Source organism: Leucoraja erinacea, chromosome 25 (assembly GCF_028641065.1).
Source record: "Leucoraja erinacea ecotype New England chromosome 25, Leri_hhj_1, whole genome shotgun sequence".
In the NCBI taxonomy this organism is placed as follows: Eukaryota; Metazoa; Chordata; class Chondrichthyes; order Rajiformes; family Rajidae; genus Leucoraja; species Leucoraja erinaceus.
In genome coordinates, this window is record NC_073401.1 from 15,441,850 (window position 1) to 15,458,646 (window position 16,797).

Here is a 16,797-nt window from a genome sequence, read left to right on the forward strand (position 1 = left end):
CCTCTTTGCATTACAGGATAAGGTTTTTGTTTCAGACAGTACAATTATTCTTATTACTTGTGCCCTTGAAGGTCATGGTTTTATTGTGATACCAAACCACTTTTTGATTAATTGATGTATTCTTGAGGGATTTAGCCCACAGTTAATTTTCAGGAGCAAATTCACATTGTTCTCCTTTATTTTAATTCAAATGACTGCTTAATACAGTTTCCTGAAGTCCAGATATAATTAATTATATTGCTCATTTGTTGTCTGTTTCTAGGGTCCTTCAATGGGCTGGTGCTGACAATCTCACAGGTAAGAGATAACTTGCTCCCCTTGTGAAAACTTGATTGGGAATTTATAACACAAATCCATTTCCAAAAGATTGTCGATTGCTACAAAGTTCCATGTTTCTACTTTTTTTTTTTACCCAGTCACAATTTGTGTCTACCAAACACAGTAGAAATGCATTTGATTTATTAGGTCACCTTGGAGTAATGGTGTGAATGTATATCATTCTGTTGATGGAGGGGAACGGGAACAAATACGTACAACCTAATGTGAGACACATTTTTCAAAAGCAAGTCTGATGTTGCCAGTAGCCAGACCTTCAAATGATAAATTATGCTTCACTGATTTATTTATCAAGCAGTCAAAAAGACCACGTTAAACCCTGAACCTTATTGGTGTTGAATAGCTTGTATCCAGGTTCCCATGATGGTGTGTCTGTTGTGTAAGGGTTCCAATTAATGAAGGCATACAAAACGGAATGAAATAGTGATTCATAAAGCAGTATGAGAATTTGTCAGACTTTGGACTGAAGCCATAAGATAACTGCCCTGTGGGGATATTGATCTCGAAGCACATGAACTGCCTATAGATTGTGTTGCAGAAGGAATCATTCAGTTGCTATTGTCTGCAAAGCTATTGAGCATTGAGAGGCCATTCAAAAAATTTCATAGATTTTTGAATGACCAAAATTTGAATTTTGGATTTATTCACTTGTTAACCATTGAATATGAATTTAAATCTTGATGACTGTGAAAGTGTACTAAATTCATTATTTTTGTTATTTTTTTTAAATGGTTACGGAATGCACAGTTTCAAGAGTTCTGGCATGCTCTAACACCTTCTTTTGCCTAGATCAGGCATATATTCAACAGATTTTATGTGTTTTTCCCTTACATTTACTTTACTGCACTTACAAAACTCTATAAAAAAAAAACCCAAAAAAACAATTAAACCGATCTAAAATTGGAATAATTTTCTCTTTAACGGCAACAAGTAATGGGAGTCATGGAAACATCACAATGCATATAGAGAAAGAAAACTATCCCACGAGCAGGGGAATCGGAAATATTAACCTTTTAATTAACTTTGAAGGTAATTATCAGTAGAAGTAGTGTTCTTTAAGGCATCCTGGTGTATATTATTTCTCCTTATCTAAGTATTTTCTTATGCTCCCAGCCACATTTCTTCTGAGCTTGTGGCAGGCTGGCTTATGTTGATTAATTCCATATGTTGCATCTGTTCTTAGACTAAAGAACTGTAGCTAGTTGTCAGTATTTCAATCAACACTTCTCCATTGTATGTGACTGGATGCTCATACACAGATGTGCTGTCTTCACTGAAAGTTTATTTTCTGTGTTAGTTGCCACTGTTGTAACCCCTTAAGTACGTATTTGAAGTAAATGAGAACGCTGAATGGTTTTGAATCAATTATAACTGAAAAGTTTTATTAGGAACCCGTTTCCTTTTTTGTACGATCATCTGCCTTCAATCTTCTTCATGTACATGTAGAAGTTTAATATATTTGATGTGTTCATATTTTGTTTCTATCTTCCTACTCTGCATTGCCAAAGATAGGTTTTCCAAACATTCTAACTATTTTCATTCTCTTATATTTTATTTCTCGCTACTATTTTTTGAGGTTTACACTTCTGGTCTGAGATATTAATTCCATGCCTTAGTCGGATATGATTTTAATTACCTTGATTCTACCAGTGTAGTGCCTCTTTGCCTTGAATGTTCAAAGGTATTCAACAACCAAATGCATCCTAAATTTAAGCCAGGATTTAAAATGAGTGAATTTAATCCAGATTGAACGGGTGGAGCATTCTGATGACAGAATTAGCAGCTCAAGATTCCTATTTCTGAAGGAATCTAGTATCCATGACTGGAAGCCTGTCAACTAAGGGCATGTTTGGACTTCATAGTGATGCTTCGCATGACTCTTTTTTTTGGCCATCCCTTAAGATGGAGGATGCCTAGACTCTGACACAGAAGGATTAGCTGGTACTTGACGAGCAGAAGGAATAAGGTGCTAGGGGAGCTTTTGTTCTCCTTCACTACTTTTACTTCTGTGTGCCCCCAAAAAATGGGTGGGTGCCAACACCAACTTGAACGCACTGCATCAGCAGTGATATGATTAAACGACAGAACTGTCTTGAGGGCCTAAATGACCCCCACCTGTTTCTCATTCATATGTTCATTTGTGGCACTGGTCCAGGTCGGACAAAGCCTGGCAACTAATGGATGGACACAGGTGAAGGGAGGTGATTGGCACTTGGGTGGAGTTGGTCACAAAGGCCTGAGATGACAAGGAGATTCCTGCTGTGGGGTCTCCATGACTCGGAACAATAGAGAAGAGCAGCTATTACTGCTGCTGAATAGACCATGGGCTTTGCCACATTTGATTTTCCTCAGATAGCAAAAAATTGTACCGGCACACTAAAGATGAATTTCTTTGATATCTGCAGTAACGTGGACAATATTTTCGCATTTCTTGTCATGGGCCCTTGTCATGCTGAAATGGCAGATTGATATAGGACGCTAATGTTACAAATGTTTAGTGTGAAGCCCATTCCCTTCCACTCATAACTGCATAATGAGACGGGGGCTTGGAGCACTACAAGTCATAAGTGATGAGAGCAAACTAAATTTGAAGTGATCCTGCTTCTGGACTGGAGGTGATGAAGGTGATAGGACCTTGGTGAGACACTGTCTGGAATATTGTGTCCAGTTTTAGTCTCTTCATAGTTTAGTTTAGTGATAGTGTGGAAACAGGCCTTTTGGCCCACCTCATCCACGCCGACCAATGATCAACCTGTACAGTAGCACTATCCAACACACTATGGACAATTTACAATTTTACTGAAGCCAATTATCCTACAAACCTGTATGCCCTTGGAATGTGGAGCACCTGGATAAAACCCACACAGGGAGAACGTACAAACTCTGTACAGACGGCACCTGTAGTCAGGATCAAATCCGGGTTTCCTGCGCTATAAGACAGCGACTCTACCACTGCACTATTGTGTCTCCTTACCTAAGGTTTACTTCATGTATAAGGAATGCCACAAAGGTTCACCAGACTGATCCTGGAGTCACATGGGAGAGATTTGGTCAATGAGGCCTGTATCCATCGGGATGTAGATGAATTAAAGATCTCATTGAAAAATGTAAAATTCTGACAGGGCTTGACAGACTTTAGGATGACAGCTGTGAGAATGTTCATCTTGGCTCAAGAGATTAAGGATGGCATATGGTTGTAGTCTAAAAGAAGGGTCACAGACTCATGAGATCAACATAAGACATTTAGGACTGAGATGAAGAGAAATCCCTTCACTCTGAGGGTCATGAACCTCTGACATTAACTACCATAGACGACTCGAAACTAACTCTGCTCTGTGAACATAAGTGGGCATGTGATGACACATACTGGCATGCAAGCTCTCTCCTGCACATGCAAGTAGGCTCGATAGGGCACCTATGCCCTCTGGCTTCTCCTTTCAACATTTCCCATCCAATGCTCCTATTTCTTGATTCTCTTCCCAGTCCTTGATTCTCCTCCCCTTCAATGTATAGCCACCCCACCCTATTCTTGCTCTCCATGGTGCCCATTATTACAGAGCTGGCTGATATAAGTGTCGAGGCTGGCAGATGAATGATGTCTATGTTGATGAGCCACCAGAGATTGTCTGTTTCGGTCACAAAGTAAATATTAAATAGACAAGGTGGAGACGAGAATGTACTCGTTTTGTGCGTTCATCAGACAAAACATCTTAAAGTCCATATTTTACAAACATATTTTATGTTTTGGTGATGCATTGTGAAAATGGCAGTCACTGGGATTTATGTATAACATTTTTAAAGCAGAAATTCCAATGTTGCTGTCAGTGATTCACCCTCCTCCATCTTTTGACTTTCTTTTGCAGACTTTGCCAGAATCTGAGGTGATTTGATGATAATTTTAATGGTATTTACGATCTGGTCTTGCTGTGAAATATCCTAAAAATATTATTCTTTGTACATTAAATCATGAGTGAATGTTTGATTACTATTTAGCCCCGCTCTAACCCAAAATTATAATTTACTTTGTCAGTAGATTGTAATTTATTTATTGTGCATAAGCCCAGCCATAGTTTTATCTGTAATTTCCAATCTTTATTGAGAGTCTAAAACATGTTTCTTTAAAAAGAGTGGCAGTCTACTCCTTCTCCCCATCTCACCTCCCCCCCCTGACTCTCTCACCATTCCATGCTTTCTCCCAATGGATCTTAATCTCATGCACAGGCAGCATGGATAACATCACGACTGGTGACCTGTAGGGATTTTGTTGAACAGATGCCTGACAGCAGCTTAAGTCAGAAAGAAGAAAGTCCTTGCAACTGGGCAATAGATCTTTTTGGACAATGTTTGAGGTCAACAGACAGCGCCTTTGTCTTATTGCTGACTGCAAGGATCTATCAATAAATTGTGCTACTTGTATCCAGAGTTACATTGAAGAAAATTATAGCGAATGCCAAGAGCGGAACTCGCTATCAAAACATGGAGGGGACTGGGGACACTTTTTTTTGACGGCCACGCGCGCATGCGCACACTCACATACGCGCGCGCGAGGCTTCGGAGGCTCAATCCAGCGCTAAATGCAGCTCAACGCTGCCTGTCTCGCCTGGTTAACTACAGCCCTGTCTGGACTGACGGGATACCAGCACTGCTTCTCCGCGCTGGCCATATTTCCCGCAAGTCCAGGAAGGCTGTAGATACACCTGGCGGGAATGGCAGAGTTAGCTGGGTTTAGTGGTGTTTCTCTGCGCTGGCCCTTCTGATTCCTGACCAAAGATCCTCTAGCGGATTCCTCCTCCAATCACTGCGCTCTATCCTCAGTCCCACCCCCCCACTCCCCTCCTCCCTCCTCCAATCATCGCACTGAATCATGTCCTGCCCCCATTACCTGCTGACCGACGTCTCTCGTCCAATCGGCGCCCTCGATCTTCAGTCCCACTCCCACTCGTGGAAAGCGGAGATTTCACCGGATTTAAGAACTTGGGGGGGGGGGGATGTCCCCCACCTCTCAAAACATGGAGGGGCCAAGTGTCCCCTCTGTCCCCCCCCCCCTGGTTTTCCGCCCCTGGCGAATGCAAATGTTAGTCTTGACAAGGTGGTGTAGTATGTCCATTGGAATTTAATAGAGAGATGTGCAAGGTGTTGCATTTTGGGAAGTCAAGCCAGGGCAGGACTTTTCACAGTGAATATCCGGACTCTGGGGAGTGTTGCAGAGCAGTGGGATCTTGGAGTGCAGATGCAGAGTTCCTTGAACCTGGCAAGGAACTATTACAGGTAGATAGTGTGAAAGGCTTATGCCACATTGGCCTTCATCAGAGTATTGGGTATAGAAGTTGTGAGGTTCATGTTACAGACATTGGTGAGACCACATGTAGCGTATTGAGTTCAGTTTTGGTCACCCTTTTATCGAAAAGATGTTAAGCTGGAAAGGGGCTGAAAAGATTTACAAGGATGTTGTCAGGACTCATGGGCTGGAGCTTTTGGGAGAGGTTGAGCAGGCTATGACTGTATTCAATGGTCCCTTATAATCACATGTACTGAGGTACAGTGAAATTTGATTTCACATTCCCCACTGTGATGGAAGGCGAATAACTTTTACCTTCCTCCTTTTCTCCCGCGGTCGGCGTGATCGAACCATCCGCAGTCGGGGTGATCAAAGCTCCCGCAGTCGGCAATCGAAGCACCCGCATTGGGGCAATCGAGGCTCCCGCAATCGGGATGGTCAAAGCTCCTGCGATTGGAGCTCCCGAAGTCGATCCCTAACGAAGGGACCGACAGATCCACGATGTTTGGCCGCAGTGCGGACGGAGATACGATACGGAAAAAGTTGCATCTCTGTCGAGGGAAGAGATAAAAAAAGTTTCCCCCAACCCCCACATAATACAAAACTAAACATACACTAAAACATACAAAAACAAAAAAAGAAGAAAGGAACGAGATAGGAAGTTGGCGAGGTTGCCACACGGTGCCACCTGGTGGAGTGGAGTGCATGAGGATGAGGGACAATCTTATAGAGGTCAAAAATTGATAATAGTAAATGCACAGTCTTTTATCCAGAGTAGGAGATTTGAGGTCCAGAGGACTGAGGTTTATGGTGAGAAAGATTTAATAGGAACCCAAGGGCAAAAGATTAATTTTTACATAAAGGGTGCTAGGTATATTGAGCAAGCTGCCAGAGGAGCTAGTTGAGGCAGGTACTATTACAATGTTTAAGAAACATTTACCATCGTGGATGGGCATGTTGGTTGGCATGGTCAAGTTGGGCCGAAGGGCCTGTTCCTATGCTGTATGACTCTCTCTTACAATGACTCCACAGTGCATCATTGCTGTGGCAAAAGATCCTTAAACTTGACATCAATCATTTAGTCAAAGTAAAAGTTTTTCAATACATTGCATCCAACTGCATTAGATCTGTGCCCCTGTCTTGTATGTCTGGAAATCGTGTTGTGATCTTAACTTTCTTATTAGTGATGGGTTTTTAATTAATCATCTTTAGTTGACAACTCATTACACAAATAATAATACTTCATCTTTATCCCTTTGGTAATTTGTAATACCTCTACAAGTTCTAATGCTAACTTTCTCTGATTGAATTATCAAATTTCTTTGTGTTATCCTGAAAATGTATCTACTCATTCTACTTTTTCCTGTAACTGTTCCATTGGTCAATAAAATTAGTTTAGTTTAGAGATGCAGCGCAGATAAGGGCCCTTTGGCCCACCGAGTCCGCACCGACCAGCGATCCCTGCACACCAACATTATCCTACATACACTAGGAACAATTTTACATTTTCACCAAGCCAATTAACCTACAATATCTATTTAATATTACTAAAACTCTCATCTTGTTTGTTTATATGCGTGTGTGTGTGTGTGTGTGTGTGTGTGTGTGTATGCCTGTCTGCCTATGTGCTTCCGGAACTACGCCAAAATGGTACACGATAGCGCTTCAACTTTTGGACCACCTTACTCACAATTGTCCTGTGGTGTGGTGTATCAAGTTCACATTTTTAACTTTACAAAATCCCACTGTGAGAAAAGATTTGTTCCATCTGTACTGGCAGTTACATCTATGACGTCACAATGGGATTGTAGCCCTGCCTGCTACAATGTTGCAATCCCAGGACACTGAGTCCTGCCAGCCCTAGCAAGTGTAATTGCATTTTGTTTAAAATGAGGGAGGGTGAACAAGGGAAAATGAGCCACCCCTGCACAGTTGGGGCTATGGGTGAGTGGTGGAATATTGCGTTGGGGGACCAGGCCACCCATGTTACAGGAACCCAACGGGTCTCACTTGTGACAACTAAAATTGAATGCATCGTTTAAACATGATGCCGTATAACCGTTGCTTTTCTTTGCATTTCTTTCCTATTATTCCGGGATCATTTCTATATCTTATATCTTCTATATAGGGGTGAAAGGACATAGATCTTAAATGTAACTCCATTTCTCCTTCCAAAAAAGGAGTGTTGAAAGCACTTTTTACAGCTAAAAATGTATTTCTGTTACTGCAAGCTAATAAATTCCAAAGGCTGATTGTTACGTTGTTTAATTGAGTTAGGTGTTGATCAAAGCAATTGCTTGTCAATTTCAGTGACTTCAGAGTGTTAGGCCTGTCCCACCAGCATGCGACGGCGAGCGCGACCAAACATGGTGGCTTGAGTCGTACGGCCTCGCGGGGCCGGTCCCACTTCCAACCGCGGAGCCGCATGGAGCTGGTCCCGACATCATACTCACCAATCAGCTGGGCAGGAGGCGGGCGGACTGAATTTGGACGTCGCACGGCATCGGACGGTTACGTCATCACGCAACGGCACGCCGGGCGGTGACATCATCGCGCAACGCCACGCGCTAGGCGTTCGCCATCGAGATGCTGCGTACGGCGTCGAGGCGCTGCGTATGCCCATCGAGGCGCTGCGTATGGCCTCAATGCTGCTGCGGGCCGACAGGCCGTTGCCGCACGGTATTTTTGGACAGTGTCAGTTTTTCGGAGCCCCGCGCGATGTCGAGACCAGCCCCGCACAACTCCATACGGCTCCGGCGATCGAAGTGGGACCGGCCCCGTGAGGCCGTACGGCTCAAGCGACCACGTTAGGTCGTGCTTGCCGCATGCAGTCGCTTGCTGGTGAGACAGGCCCTTAACTAGCATCCTCTGTTCTCAAAGAGACAATGGTGCCTGATTACTGTGGGGATGTTCCATCTGTTATAATCAAAGTCTGTTATAAAGAGGTCTGTAATAACGAGGATAGATTGTATAGCAAGATTATCAGTGAAGTTTTCAGATGTGGGTTAAATCTGGCTTTTTTTGGATGTTGATGAGCGGCAGAGATAAGATTATCAGCTTGGGACTCATCCATTTCTTGTGCAAGTAGTTTTAATTTATTGTCGATTAGACAGAGCTTCATCTCAAGTTAATTTATTTGTGTGTTTAAAATGCATTATGTTTAATTATTAGTTTTAGTTTAGAGATGCATCATGGAGACAGGCTCTTCGGCCACAGAGTCTAATCCAACCAACATGGTCACACTAGTTCTATGTTATCTCACTTTCTCATCCACTGCATACACCGGGGCAATTTACAGAGACTAATCAATCTACAAACCAACACATCTTTGGGATGTGGGAGGAAACGTGGTCACAGGGAGAACGTGCAGACTCCACACAAACGCCACCCGAAGTCAGGATCAAAACTGGGTCTCCGACGCTGTGAGGCATTATAGAGGGAAATTGTACTGTGTTCTCCATCTCATTAAAAATATCTTGATAAAATGGTTGTCTAGGCCGCTGAAAGAGACGTCTCTCTGAGTTTGAGCTTGTAAGGTTTCAAGCATCATTGAAAAGAATGGATATCTTGAATGCTCTATTATGGGAAATACTGTTTTCTTTCAACACATCTATAATTTAGTATACTTAATACTTAATGCCATTGCAGGCCGGTAAATAATTGTGGGTAAATATACATGGAATAAAAATGGAAAATGCAGGATGTACTTTGACCCATCTGTGGGAAGAGAAGCAGTGTTAACGTTTCAAGTCGAAGCCCCTTTATCAGAACTAATGTATGTGTTGATTTTTGTTGTGGTGATGTCTATTCAAAGCTGTTGAAAGTTCTCTTTGATGAATAGAACATTATAAAAGAGAGATTCTTAAGCTGTGAATGTATTGGAAAAATAGTTCTAAATGACCCAGATTAGATGCAGACGGGGCCCGGTTCTCGAAGGTTATGTGTCGCTGCTTCATTTTAGCAATATGTTCAATAAAGTATGATTCTTTAAAAGCAAAAGAAATGGAGTTAAGTTGCTGCCACATTAAAAAAAAAACGAGGAATAGTCCTGTGATCATTTGAAATATTTAATTCTTAAATTTCACTTTTTAACCTTTGTTGCATTAGACAACTTGGTATTTATGACTTGACAATGTCCAGAAGACCCAAACTATCATGATGGTAAATTTAAAATGGTTTTGTCATTTACCAAATGGCTTGTCGAATAAATGTAGTGTGTGCTGCTGAGCTATTGCAGACCAGGAAGAGCACAAGTTCGATCCCTGGTCACTGCTGAATTAGTCGAAATGCACCAAGGAGGCAGCAGAGCGACTGGTTTGTTCTAGTGTGGGAAGGAAAGGAAAAAATGATTTGGTATCCCTACTGATTTTATCAAAATCCCTTTATTCATGGGAGTGTGGGGTATGATGTGAAGAAGAAATATTGTGGAGAATGTAAAGGGTTTCGGCAAATTTGTCTTTTTTATTTTTGTCTTTTATTTTTCCGCATTGGTATATTTAGAATAGTCATTTCTATTCCTACAAATTCAACTTTGTCGATATATAAATTCTGACACAGATTAAAGTGGAATTTAGAAGCAAAAGCAGTATTCATTTTTTAACAATGCAACTAAACACTTTCTTTCAGACAAACTTTCAGAGTAAAAGTGGAGTAAAACACTTTAAAAGGTTTTTGCACCTCATTTCCATTTTCCTTCCATTGTTGTTTCATCTACTACAATATTCTATTCCTTTGTTGGATCTCCACTCCATTTTGTATGTTTGCCACTATCAATTACTGTGGTGCAGCTGGTAGAGCTGCTGTCTCACAGGGCTTGGGACTTTAGGTCAATTCTGACCTTGGGCTCTGTCTGTGTGAAGTCTGTGACAGCATGGGTTTCCTCAAGGTGCTCAAGGTGCTCTGGTTTCCTCCCACATCCCAAAGATGTGCGAGTTTGTACATTATTTGACCTCGGTAAATTGCCCCTAGTGTGTTTGAGGGGTCGATGAGAAAGTGGGATAATGTGGAACCAGTGTGAAAGGGTGATTGATGGTTGCTGTCAGCTCGGTGGGCCAAAGGGCCTGTTTCCATGCTCTAGCTTTAAACCAGTGGTTCCCAACCTTTTTTTGGCCATGCCCCACCTAATCACCTCTAAAATCCTGATGCCCCCCCCATGTGGTGATATATAATTCTTATCATTTAAAAAGTGAACTCCGTTTCAGCTGAAGAAGCTTAAAACGCCAATACCTTGGTTGTAATAACTACACAATAAAGACCTTTTTTACCCCCAAACAATTATTTACTCAAAATAACATCTGAAACATAAACTACATATGTTTACCTGATGGAAAATCCTAAAAAATAAAAATCGAAAATTTGGACCCAGACCTCAGTCGCGCTCAATTGCCCCCCTTAAAAATCAAATTGCCCCCCTGTACGCCCCACGTTGGGAACCACTGCTTTAAACAAAAACGAAACGGAAGAGGAGTGTCGTTGGAATATTAAGGACTAAGTCTGGGGAAATAATTAAGCACATGTGGAATGATATTTGAAAACTGGTTGTAATCATTTTCAAACTGTTGTCTTTAACATGAGTCTTTGTTGAGCAGTGGTATGTTGTTCTGGGCGTTAGCAATATTGGCACAGTTCACAGCTGACCATAAGATAATAGTGAACACCATTACATCATTTGAAGGTAATAATGCAAATGCATTGATAATGCATCTAATCTTTTTTAACGTAGACGCAGATGTAAATCTACTTTTTGTCTTTATCAGCTACAGTAAGTTGTTACTGTACAGTACATTACAACAATATTAAGTTGTAATATAAGTTTTGTTTTAGTTTAGTTTATTGTCACAGAAGTACAGTGTAAAACCAGTCAGCGGAAAGACTGTACATAATTGCATATCCACATTAAATAATTAAGCCATCCACAGTGTACAGATACATGATAAAGGGAATAGCGTTTAGTGCATGATAAAGTCCGATTAAATAAAGTCCAAATGTTTCCAATGAGACAGATGGCAAAGGGCCTGTCCCACTTTCACGACCTAATTCATTACCTCTGCCGAGTTTGCTTGGCTCGTACTCACAGCATGGTCTTCACGAGGTCGTAGGTAGGTTGTAGCAGGCTGTGATGCTAGTCGTAGGGACTCATGGCATCAAGTAGGTCGGGGCGTTTTGAACGTTTTAGCATGATGAAAAATGGCCACGAGTAAAAAAGGTTGTGAACTAGGTCGTGAAAGTGGGACAGGCCCTTAACTCAGGACTGCTCTCTAGTTTGATGATTCAGTTGCCTGATAACAGCTGGGAAGAAACTGTACCTGAATCTGTTTTCACACTTCTGTACCTCTGTGACTGATGGGAGGGGGAAGAATAGGGAGTGATCAAGGGTCAGACTCATCCTTGATTATGTTGGTGGCCTTGCCAAGGTGGCATGTTATCCTTTTCTCTTAACCGTAAAACAAGGCAAATTACTGTAAGCATAAGATCACTGAGGAATAAGCAGCATAAACTTGTGTTATTGAAATGGCACAGAAACTGAGTATATCGTTCACTGCATGTTTCTCTGGAAAGACAAACAACGCTAGTTGCAGTTGTGTAAGTCATCTGCTAGACGTATTGCACACCTGGTCCACAGTGTAGTGTCTGCTTGAACAATTGCAAGGGAAAATGAGAAAAGCCAGAGGACTTGTCAATCTCGAAATGCAGCTCATATTTGTAAAATGGGAACTACAACTAATTCATGTAAATATAAACCAGCTAGCATGAATCGTGGGCAGGAACATTTCCTAAAATGGCATGTAATCCAGACAGGGAAAAGAGACCTTAAATTAATTTAAATTAGAGTAGACAAGGCAATGCTGTGAGTATAATGCACATCACAGGTATTTTGGTAAGGAAAAGACCAACAGATCCTTAACTTGGCCCATGCCCTTAATAGCAAATTATAGAGTGAAAACATAGCACTGGCATTCATTCTAGTTCTATAGAACTGAGCAGGAAGAAATATATTTGAGTGACAAGGGAATGGAAATATATTTCAAAGTGCAGCGAGTGGCAGATGGATTGCATTGCGCATAAACTAATATGGGGCCATTAAATGGAAGTGAATGTGGAGTTATGGCGTGATAATCGTAAACAAGAGGGTGATTTTGCAGGGGGAGGCTGGAAACAATGCTTCTGAAAATGTAAATTAACACAATATTCAGCAATTCATAACAAAAATTGCAAAGGCCCTTTTTATTAAACTCTATTCCCAAAATATTCAGCAAATTTCCATGTTGCCCATGCGTGTGTACACCTATACTGTCAAAAATATAATCCTTGATCTAATAATACCTAATATAGGTGACATCCCAATTTCAGTTAAACTGAGGTTCTCTTGAGCTGATTCCTAATCCTCATGACATCAACAAAGCAATTATAGAGGCTCACACAAAGTGGACGTTTCCAATTTTCTTGATTTTAAAAACTGGGCTATTGTACAGTTGGCATGACATCAGTGTGTTATTGAACACATCATCAGCTATTCTTCACCAGTGAATGATGCAAATCATAATGGAATGGTGTAATTAGGCCAAGTACACTCTGGTCTTCAGGCTGAGGATCTGTCTCCACATCACTCCCACTGCAAGTTTCATTTGTCTTTTGTGGTTTTGCGCTTATGTTGCACTTTTAACGTGTACACTTTTAAAATAAAAGTCGGTGAGCAGGTTTTCTTCTATTGTGCCAATAGTAGTAGATATTGTTTTTAGCTTTAATAGCTGCTAGAAATGTCCACAATTAAACTACAATTAAAACAAGATTTTGGAATTTAAAAAAAAATGCATACAATTTGTAACTATTTAAATGTAAGACAGGAAGAATGCCTTGAGTTTGATGTAACATCCCATTAGGCTATAACAAGGATTATTTTAATATTCGCAGGGTGCTATCGTGCTTGTGTTGTGGTACGGTTCGAAGCTTGTGTTTGATGAAAGACATGGAAAACCTGGGATTTCCTTTGGTACTTTGGCATGTAAGTGATTGAAACTTTGCTCCTGGCAAAGAATATAGGCGATTCAAAATAGTTGTACCTGTATATCATTGGTTCTGCAATAATTCACTCAACAGATTTCTGCCCCTTTGCAATCTTAGCTAGAAATTTAGATTGGCTTTTGGAATTTTGAACTAATCTTCAGTGGGATCAAGATGTGTATTTTGTTAGATGTATTTTACACAAGAAAATAAATAGAAAATCTTTGATCCTATGCTCTGCCATTCAATGATTTTTAGATATCAGAGTTAAGAGATACAGTGCGTAAACAGGCTCTTCAGCCCACTGAGATCACGGCGGCCAGCAATCCCCCCCCCCGTACACCAGTACAATCCCAGCGGACACAGGGAGAACGAACAAACTCCGTACAGACAGCACCCGTAGTCAGGATTGAACCCGAGTCTCTGGCGCTGTAAGGCAGCAACTCTACTGCTGCACCAGTGTGCCACCCCTTATAATAAGATGGATGATTTGTTACCTCACCACCACTTGCCTGAACTAAGTCTGTACATTTTAATTGATATTGCTATTAAAGATGATACCTCAGGAAAAAATAGTGGGAAACTGACTCTCTAAACCATATTAATAATCACAGAATAAGTAGTTTTATGTAAATGATACTATCATGGGTGATTTATAAAAATAACTGTTAATTAGAGAGTGATGTATTTTAATGGTGTTTACTGTGGACTGCCCAGCCATGTACAACTCCTCAATATTAACACCCCCTTTATTCATCAAAATTTATCTCTCTAAACCCTTTCGCAGGATTGCATCTCACTATGCTGTGCATTATTGTCAATCATCTGTGTGAAATAAATCAATTTTATTTCGAATGTTGCTGTATCATATGTCTGATTTGAATGTCGAACACGAAAGCTGATAATGAAGGCACCACTGTAATGATATATAGAAAGCTTTACCCACTATACATTCCTTCACTTTCCAGAATTTAACGAGTATTCAAAATTAGTCAATCCCTCTTAGCTTTGCCTGCAGATTTTTTTTTTAATCTGCAGACTTCAGATTAATCAGTTTAAAGGGGTCACTATGTAACTGTACAATGGTGCACTGCTGTAATTCAATTCTGACTCTCAAGATATACATTCTATCCTAACTTTTCAAACATTGAATTATCAAATTCATTGTCCATGAATATAATGAAAACTGACGATATAAACTTGTAAAACAGCAATTACTTCCCCACCCTTTCCCTTCAATGTAAACTTGTAAAATCGCAATTACTACCAACATTTCTCCTCAACCCCACTCTCTTTCCCCTCCATCTCCTCCTTCACCACTAATGCCTCTAACATGGAAGCCCTTCAGAGCTCATGTTGATCAGAGTGTTATCACTGTGAAGGCTGTGTTGTAAACGTGTTACACTGAACACTCTGGGAGTATAACTCAGTGGTATAGCATATGACTGAAGATTCGGAGGTCCCTGTTCAAACCCAGGTGCTTATTTATTTGGTGTACAGATACATGGATAGGAAAGGTTAATGGATAAGGGCCAAACACTGACAAATAAGAATGGTTTTATATGGGGTATTTTGGTTGGACAGAAGTTTCATACTGCAAGACTTAAAAAATACATTGACAGGTGATGGGAGCATTTCGGATAACAATAGATTCTTACAAGTTGAGATATTATGTTATCGTTAATTGGTTAATATATCTATAAATTAAAGACGCAGTATTTTATTGAGTAATCTTTAGTTTTTGTGTTTAACACGTGTTAAAAATAGCCCTTGTTGTTTAGTCTTGTATGGCTGTATTCAGGTTCTGATTTGTGCTTTAATAGAATTTAGTGGCCTGTCGATTTTATTGATCCATCATGATAACTTTGTAAATAAAGTGGAAATCTTTTGGATTACATTGATCATTAACTGAAATTGTCGGGAACAGGCACACAAAATAAGGATTTTTTTTGCTATATTGTTTTCGTTAAAATTTCCCCCTCAATTGGATTGTTAATAAACAGTCATGAAACGTGAAGTTCAACACTTTCTGAAAATGTATGTATGTTGTTTTGCAAGTCAACAGTTCTATATTTAGTCATGACTTTAAAACTCGTTAGATAAGAATTAAAATTTGATTTCCTGGGTGTGTGATTATTTCAGAATGAATAGCTTTCTTCATGATCTTTTACAAGTATTGAAAACCTTTCAAACTAACCATACTCTTGTGCATTATGGTATTAGCCACAGGCTTTGGATAATGAAGATTAAGGATGAGTGATTTTAATTAAACTTAAACCTCAAAGCAGATTGATAAATCTTGAAGCTATAAATGTTAAATTTCATAATTATCCACTGATTGTTCAAATATGTCTATGTCTTTGGGGGGGAAAACTGCAGGTTTTATTAATCATTTTGTCTAAGGCAGCATTTTATGTCCTGTGTCAGCAGAGTTTTATATAGTGTGGAACAATTGCAAAAATTGACATGTTCATGTTTTTGCCTTCGGTCTATTTGCCAAGGAATAAAACAGCTAATAATGGGAATAACAAAATGTTCTATCACTGCAAAACTTGGCTTTACTCAGATTTGTCTACTGCTCGTCAAACCTTGCACATCGCTGTTGCAATATGGAAATGGGACGACTGGCCCTGCCATTCACATTCACATGGACTTTATCTGAATTCTGGAAGAAAAGTAATTGAGGAAGTAGTTGAAGAAGGTTGGGCAGGTCACTGCCTCGAAGTACCCTGAGAGCCATGGGCTGACGTGATTAACCTTTGGGAAATCACAACTTTCATCCTTTGGGCAAGGTGTGATTCCAACTAGAGAAGATTCTCATTGGCTTCACTCTTCCCGACCCATAATCAGATGCTGCCTTGATGTCAAGGCCATTCCCTCTCACTTATCTTCTGGAATTCAACTCCATGTTTAACATAACATAGAACAGTAGAGCACAGGAACAGGCCCTTTGACCACCCCGTGCCAATGCCAAACATGATGCCAGGTTAAACTAATCTCAGCCTCATGTGATCCAAATCCCTCCATTCTCGGCAAATCCATGTATCCATCAGAAAGTCTCTTAAATGTTATTATTGTATTTGCCTCCACCACCTGGCATTGTGTTCCAGGCACCCACCACTCTGTTTATTAAAAAATAAATAAATAAATAAAAACATGCTAGCTCTGCACATCTTTTTAAA

The 16,797-nt window shown here is 40.4% G+C and overlaps 1 protein-coding gene across 1 annotated transcript in view; it reads left to right on the plus strand.

Moving 5' to 3' along the window:
- LOC129709447 (ABC transporter B family member 1-like) overlaps positions 1 to 16,797 on the plus strand; it is a 115,089-nt gene that overhangs the window by 31,507 nt on the left and 66,785 nt on the right. The window contains exons 11-12 of the mRNA XM_055655851.1: positions 263 to 297; positions 13,526 to 13,616. Of these exons, the coding sequence (XP_055511826.1) occupies positions 263 to 297; positions 13,526 to 13,616 (126 nt within the window). The remainder of the gene's footprint in view (positions 1 to 262; positions 298 to 13,525; positions 13,617 to 16,797) is intronic.